Source organism: Dicentrarchus labrax, unplaced genomic scaffold (genome assembly GCF_905237075.1).
Source record: "Dicentrarchus labrax unplaced genomic scaffold, dlabrax2021, whole genome shotgun sequence".
NCBI lineage: Eukaryota > Metazoa > Chordata > Actinopteri > Moronidae > Dicentrarchus > Dicentrarchus labrax.
Window position 1 is genome coordinate 27,990,700 of NW_026136707.1, and position 7,929 is coordinate 27,998,628.

Below are 7,929 nucleotides of genomic sequence, written 5' to 3' on the forward strand. Positions count from 1 at the left end.
TAAATGCCCTACTTTCATGATATAATATCACTGTAGCATCAACTTTTTACATTTTCCATAAATTTCACCCGAAAGTGGAATATCCCTAACTTTTTGTGAGTAGTGTATATTCTGGACAGACAGGATGGAACCTGAGTGGTTGGTGGGGGCATACACTGCAGGGCGGTAATTCTTAAATGGTAAATGAACTGTACTTATATAGCGCCTTTCTAGTATTTCGACCACTCAATGCACTGTACACTACATGCTACACTCACCCCATTCACACACATTCATACACTGATGGCAGTGGCTGCCATGCAAGGTGCCAACTGCTCACCAGAACAGAAACTAATCATTCATAAACACTCACACACTGGTGCACATCATCAGGAGCAGTTTGGGGTTCAGTGTCTTGCTCAAGGACACTTCGACATGCAGCGAGAGAAGCCGGGGATCCAATTAGTGGACGACCCGCTCTACCTCTGAGCCACAGCTGCCCCTTCTCACCTAAATGTGTTGATTTTGTCATTGAAAATGTCTATTTAAATTTTAACAAGCTAATGTATTGAATTCCTTAGCATTTTACATGTACAGTATATAGTACTTAGCTAGAAAGGTTTTTTTCAGCTTTTTGTTCTCATAAATGAAAAAAAAAAAAATCCCCATTAGTTTTGGGGATTGAGGAAAACATAAATACAGGGACAAAACAGCCAAAGTGACTTCTCTAATAGTTGCCAAAGATTTCCGCTCAATGCTACACGAAGAAAGAATAAAAGATTTAGGAGTTATAGCAAAATGAAACACGATAGAGGTACAACCTCAACTCCACTTCTAAAAGATGATTAAACATTTATCCTTTGTGGTTACTTACATCCTGTCTCAATTCATAAAGATTATTTCACAGTGAAGAGCTGCAAGGTTAGCACTTCTTCAGAAACCACTCATTAAAAAACCAATAGACAAAAACAAAGTTGCCTTTGATTTTTATTTATGAAACACCACACTTCCCTCCAAAAACAGAAACTTAACACTGCGTACGACAGTTTAGTGTGATATCAGACATGAGTTTGTTCACCAGCAGTCCTCCCAGTTCACCCACACTGAAGAGAGAAATGGCTCCAGAATACCTGCACATGGCTCACACAAAAGGCTGTAACACACAACAACAGTCTGTAGAGGAGTGCACACACACATCCATTGTCCCAGACAGACGAAACAGGGAATGTCAGACTTTAACATGCGGTGTGTGTTCGATGCTGAAGTCAGTAAACATCAGTGCATGATTCAAATTCTTAGTCAGAATACAACATCAGTACGTACACACAGTATCATGATTTCCAGACTGAATAGAACAACCTTTTATATAGCAAAACACTTTGTGTGTGTGTGTGTGTGTGTGTGTGTGTGATTGTCTTTCCCTCTTTGCTGTAGCTGACTGATCAGACAATCACAATTAATGATACACATACTGAGGCAAATATGACAAACTTTTGTGTGTGTTTGTGTGATTGCGGCAGTCTGGCAGGTCACATACAGTATGCATATAAGGTCTCAGAACAGGATCTGATCACTGCTGTTGTCAAGAGTTTTACGCTGCAGTACCATCACAAGCCGCTGGTTTCAACATCTTGTTTAAAAAACTTTGATCCTTCAACCAAATATAACGTTATGTAAGCTTCATGTGAAAAGAGCAGGAGTTCAGGAACATGTAGGAGCAATAACAGGAAGAGAGCAAGGCCATGACACACAGACAGGTAACACAGAGGGGATGATAACAGTGATGTGAGTCACCAGATAAACCCAGCTGTACACCTATGGCAGCGCTCTCCACCTCTGTACCCTCTTTTACATCTCATCTTCAACTTATGGCTTTTTCTTAACTCTTTTAATTATTTCATATATTTTTGTCTTATCTCGTCCAAACGGTTTAATACTCACATATGATCTACCTAAACAAACAAGAACATCAGTGAGAAGACTGGCTATTTCTATGTAGTTATTCTTAATGCCTGCCACAAGGTCAGATTCCCCTTGAAATCAATGAAATATGTTAAGGAAACAATACCTCTTTTGTCCATAGGGGCAGCCAGAATCGACACAAAACGAAAGCTCCTTGTAAGGGCTTTATGTTTTAGATTTTATTTACCTTTGTTGATTGTTTATATTGTTACTTAACTTCTTATTACTTAAAGCTGCAGTCGGTAACTAAGATTAATTGATTGACAGATTCTAAGGAAGATTGGTTGTTTTCGTCCAGGCCCTGTGGATTCTTGAAATGCCATTAGGAGCACTAGGAGGAGCCGGAGGAACCTGATTGTTTCACAGATTATCTGTCTCATGTACTACTGTCAGGAAGTTTCAGCAAATTTCAAAAAGCTGTTTCTATTAAAGTTACCGACTGCAGCTTTAAAGTTGGATTTAACTGATATGTTAACTTGTCACATATCTGTATGCACTGTGCCTGTGCAAGAGGAAATACCTTGCCGTGGTCTTGCCCAAGAACAGCGAGGAGTCACAAACATTTCATAGTCTCATTGTAAGGGTTTTAAACTGCAGCTGCAACTATAAAGTATTAAACAAGACAAAAGAAAAAGCACAAGTGGAAAAAAAAAGGAAAAACACACAACTGACTGGCCAATCACAGAGCCCCCCAATGCAACATGCTTAGTCAGCAGTCAGAGTGTTCACTGATATAGAACAGCTTGAGTGAAGAATAAAGGTCTAATGTGAAACAAAACAGCATTATAGTGACATACTGTACCTGGCCTACAAATATAAACATGCTTGTTTGGTACAGACCCCAACAAATCAGGGTTTTAATAGCTGTCTCAGTAAGAAATGAAAACTGCGATGCAAAAACAATCATTAGCATTAATGGTGAATGATATCACACTTGTAATATCTGCCAGGAAAAAATGACAATATCTGTAAAATGATTGTTTTAGCATACCGTGCAGCTCTTGTTTGAGACAATAATGGCCTTTTCCCAAGACCATGCTATGACTCAGTATTGTGCTTCGTAACAGTATTTCTTCTTACAGTCACTGGAAGCTGTTGTAATGACTCACTGCTGCAGACAGAGGTTGGAATAAAATTAATTACAGTCCACTTCACAATAACACCGCAGTTGTAGGAGATTTTGTCGTGATGGTAGTAGAGTGTTAAATGTTTAAATATACATATTGTTTCAAAGTCAAAACTCTGGGGTTTTGACAACCCAAAGAACAGTATTAAGAATGCAGCGATCTGGTGTTCTGAAAGATTGTATGCATACAGTAGAGGAGCAGGATGTGAGGGGGACACAGCACACCCTGGAGTTTGGAATTTGGCAGCTGGGGGTCTGAGAGCTTGCTGGGTGCTTCAGTCATTGATCAGAGCCAGGATCATGCTGGAAAAACAGATGAGAAAGATATGTGTCAATAAAAAAAACTATTATACAGTGTATGCTGCTTTCTAAACATTTCACTACATTAAGGTTTCTGCAGATTTCAATGCGTTACATTTCAGACTTTTTAAGACCATTACCACTGTCTCCCATTAATTAGACTGTATTAATTACTAAATTAGACTGTCGCGGCCCACCTTGTTCTACCCCTCCTGTACTGTCTAATGACAACTGCCCAAACTTTGCAAATAAACAGAGAGAGGTGGGTTCTTTGACACAGTGAATATTTAACAAGCAAGAGTGAACAGCAGTGAAACCAACAGCTGGTGCTGGCGTCATTCTGTCCCACATTGGTTCAATCAGCTACATCATTAACAATGAGCCTCCTCAACACACAGCTCACCTGCTCATATAAAAACAGAATTTTGGGTGAAAACATCAAAAATACGAGTTGTTTGTTGGGTGACTGAAGGAAAAAGCAAGGTGAGCAGATTAAAGTAGTTAAGTAGTGAATTAAGTCAATAATAAAATAATCTACTGGAAAAGGTAATTTAGTCTATTTTTCCAAATGTTTTCAAATATCTGTCACAGTTACGCTGTCATTCTGTGGGAAACACAGACCTATTTTACCACCATAATTGTAAATGGACCTGTACTTGTATAGCGCCTTTCTAGTCTTCCAACCACTCAAAGCGCTTTTACACTACGTGCCACATTCACCCTTTCACACACATTCACACAGCGATGACACAGCATTGGGGTTCAGTATCTACTATCTTGCCCAAGGATGATTCGACATGTGGCAGGGAGGAACTGCGGATCGAAACAACAACCTTCCGATTAGTGGACGACCCACTCTGCCTCTGAGCCACAATGCAATTTGCTTTAGCCCAAAGTAGGTGATTTAAATGACCTAAAAATAATAGATATTAAAGTGGCACTTCAAGGATTTAGTATTGCCTTTCCTTTTTAAAAAAAGCGTATAAATCATAGTGGCAGAAGTACAGAGACATGCCGCAATAACAATCTTGTAGAGTTGATAAGATAAACTTGATGAAAAGAAAAAAAATGTCAACAAACTGGAGGGAAAAAGAAAAGAAAAGACTGCAATTGATATCTTGTAATAACACTAACAGCATCAATTCAACTAAAAGAGCTATACGTTAATACGTCAAATATTTGGCTGTTTTTCTGTTCTCCCCATTTTGAAAATATGGCAGGAATAAAGCAGCATTGTATCTTTCATTCGAGAAAGGATAAGAAAGAAGAACAGTAGTGGTGGTTTGTTTTGTAGTTGTAACTGTAGTTAGTAAACATTATTCCCAAAAACAATTAAAAGAAACTGAAAAATTATATAAGTAATGTTAACTTTATACATCTAATCCATTTGAAGACCTGTCAAAGTCATATGTCAGACATTTTAAGGCCTAAAATTGGGATTATTGGATTTTAGACTTTTTAAGACCCTGCAGACAGTGTGTAAATATCAGTGAGTGGGTGTGTGTAGATGCTGCTGCTCTCACCTGTACAAATAAATGAAGAAGCAGAGCAGGTGGTAACCCAGTTTGATCATGGCCTCCTTCATGTGGGACTTGAGCTGACCTCGGTTGTGGATCTCAGTGGGGTCAAACACACCCATGTTGCCCATCGGAACCTTTGCGTATCTGCAGGGACAACCGGGGCAAGAGAGAGTAAACCCAGGAAGATCAGCGCACAAAGGACAGTAGGAGATGGCTAATCTGGTGAACTAAATTCACTGCCATAAGGAAGTGCTGCTCATTGTTTGCTTTCAATGGCCCGATTCACACAGAAATGTTAGAGAGATAGCTACTGTGATATAAACTGTATAGCTACATTTCTACTGCCTGACAGTGCATGTTGCCGTATTACCCAACCGTACAGAAGAGCATGTCCTCTGACAGCCGCTGCAGCAAACTGCAGCTGTATAAACATACCTATAAATGTTCCAGACTGCTACAGGCAGGTTGAGGAGGAAGATGAACCAGTGCATGGAGACCAGCATCAGCATGGTGGAAAGACACTGGCCAACCATCTCTGGAATCACCCACTGCAAACACAATATCAAACACCAAAATCAGAAATCATGGATCAGAATAGTAATGAACTTTCTCTACGGCATCTATGATGAGCAAATAGCCACTATCATAAAATACATTAGTAAAAAGGCACCACAAATAAAAGGCATCATACACAAAACAATTCTGATGTATGTGTGTGTAAATGTCTCCTCTAAGATATTCAGTTTAGTCATAGAGGGCTAAAGAAACCAGAAAATATTCCAGATGAGAAGCTGAAATCTTCATTTTCATTCATTTTCTTAAGAAATGACTTGCACGATGAATCCATTATCAAAATAGTTGGGGATTATTTTAATGGTTGACAACTAACCGATTGATCGACTAATGGTTGCAACCCTGTATGACTTACTTTGTTGAGCTTGGAGCAGCAGGCTCTAGCATTGATGTAGTCACATTCTAGATCAGACAGGGTGATGATCTGAGCTTTAAGTCAAAGCGCCACAACCTTACAACTGTTGAACAAAGAAAACTGATGTTTGTCAGCACCTTCATTCAACTGGACAATCACCAAACCTTTAAGAATTGATCATACCCAACTGACAGTGACACCCATGGAAGAATTCCAAAAAAAGGATACAGGTAGCTGTAAAACTTTACACCAAATCAAATTCATCAGATTTTAGTGCATTTGTTTTACTCCATCTGATGCTTGATTGCAGACGAAAAGTCAGTTTGATTTATTATGCCAAGAACACCAAAGGGAAGCATTCAAAAGATGTGCCACAAGAATAGACGTACTTCACAGCAGCCATTTTGACTTTTTTTATATTTTACTTTAGTGAAAAAGTATTTAGTCTATTAATTCTATATATTAACTATGAGCATATCAAACATTACATTAACATTAAACTATATAATGAGCAATTACTGTATATTTCATACTTTAAAAATAAATTAAATTGTACAACTTGAAATGTTCAAATAAAAAAGAATGTTTTTGACAATTTATGAGTTTTGAGTTTTAAGTTTTCAATAGTTGTTAAATATGTTGTAAAATCGTTATCCATAAAGATGTAAAAACAGGGTAATCTTTTCTTTTGACTTGAAATAGTAGGGTAAACACAGGGCCTAATGAAAGGCTACATCCTGTCTTATGAATCGGTCTCTGTCAGAATATAGTGAAAGTTTCAGTGAATATAGCAAAAACATTTTTGGATGAAAATGAACTACTGCAGCTTTAAGGCACAACAACAACAACAACAACAACAACAACAACAGCCTGACTGTCTGAACTGAAGGGAACTCAACCTGAATTAAAGCCATTGCTATCACCTGTGTTTACCATACTATTCCACGTCCATGTGAAACGCCAGCGGTATACTGCTTCAGACAGTGACGTTAGTGGAAATAGTCGGTATAACACGAATAACTTGAAAAAGGCTTCAACAGTAACGACACGGCAAACACTGACAGGCTAACATCACAGTCACATATCTCGGCGGAGAGCTGGCCCTGGTTAGCAAGCTGAAGACAACACTTTCTAATGTCCCACTGTCCTGAGTTCAGTCTGTCCATGTAGCTTCAGTTTGGTCTTCTTGTGACCACACATTGTCGAACGGTTAAAACGAGCTTCAAGTGAACTTCACGCTAGCATGTCACTGACACTTGTAACAAGGTGGCTAACCGGTTAGCCACTTAGCATTAATGTAATATACTAACAGAAAGAAAAGCATTCTTCAGGGCTTCCTGCTAGCCAGCCGGGTCGGCGGATAGACTCGACAAGCATCTGAAAACACAGAGAAGAAAAGGATACAAAGTAGACCGAGAGGAAAATCAGTGCACAGCAGTCCACCAGAGACAGAATGAACACTGCCGCCTCCATTTTTCTTCTTCCGTCACTGATTTTATTTTCATTTCCGGACAGTCTGATCCTGTGCGCATGTGTGACTGAGATAGTGACAGTTTTTTTATTACGGTGCTGCCACCTAGCGGAGTGGTGGAGCTGGTATGAGCATTCTCCTCCCTCTTTCCTGTAATTGCATTATTGTACAGACAATGTTGTTCTTGTGTTATATGTTAACACTTTATTTAATATCAAAAAACCTACCTTTACTGTAAAACGAGTCAGTTCAGCTCGAACTGTTTGAGGAAACGGATTGCCTTAAATTTCAATTCAATTTTATTTGTATAGCGCCAATTCATAACATATAAATATCATATAAGTTATCTCAGGACACTTTTCAAATAGAGCAGGTCAAGACCGAACTCCTTATAACATTAATTACAGAGACCCAACAGTACCACCATGAGCAAGACCTTGGAGACAAGGGCAAGGAAAAACTGCCTGTTAAAAGGCAGAAACCTAGGACAGATCCTCCGGCTCTAGGTGGTTGGTCGTCTGTCTCGACCAGTTGGGGTGAGAGAGAAAGCAAGAGAGAGTTAGTAACATGCATTAATGGGACATGAATGTGTGCAGAAAGAGAGGGAGAGGAAGAGAGGAGCTCAGTGCACCATGGGAATCCC

The 7,929-nt window shown here is 39.2% G+C and overlaps 1 protein-coding gene across 2 annotated transcripts; it reads right to left on the reverse strand.

Moving 5' to 3' along the window:
• Nucleotides 1–953: 953 nt before the first annotated feature.
• On the reverse strand, nucleotides 954–7,309 carry cnih4 (cornichon family AMPA receptor auxiliary protein 4). 2 transcript variants are annotated; one of them, XM_051407381.1, is made up of 5 exons: nucleotides 7,220–7,309; nucleotides 5,816–5,884; nucleotides 5,323–5,435; nucleotides 4,891–5,031; nucleotides 954–3,370 (listed from the first exon to the last, which is right to left on the reverse strand). In XM_051407381.1, exons 1-5 carry the CDS (start codon nucleotides 7,286–7,288, stop codon nucleotides 3,343–3,345), a joined length of 420 nt encoding a protein of 139 aa, XP_051263341.1. In that variant the 5' UTR covers nucleotides 7,289–7,309; the 3' UTR covers nucleotides 954–3,342. The 2 variants fall into 2 exon arrangements, with proteins under 2 accessions (XP_051263341.1, XP_051263342.1); XM_051407382.1 differs by lacking the exon at nucleotides 5,816–5,884 and having other exon boundaries at nucleotides 7,126–7,297.
• Nucleotides 7,310–7,929: the final 620 nt, after the last annotated feature.

Excerpts from the sequence above, each read along its gene's own strand:
- cnih4 (XM_051407381.1), bottom strand. The coding sequence starts at position 7,288 with ATGGAGGCGGCAGTGTTCATTCTGTCTCTGGTGGACTGCTGTGCACTG. Across the intron at positions 5,885-7,219 it reads TTTTCCTCTCGGTCTACTTT|ATCATCACCCTGTCTGATCT; the intron begins GTATCCTTTTCT and ends CTTAAAGCTCAG. Across the intron at positions 3,371-4,890 it reads TTCTTCATTTATTTGTACAG|CATGATCCTGGCTCTGATCA; the intron begins GTGAGAGCAGCA and ends CTGTTTTTCCAG.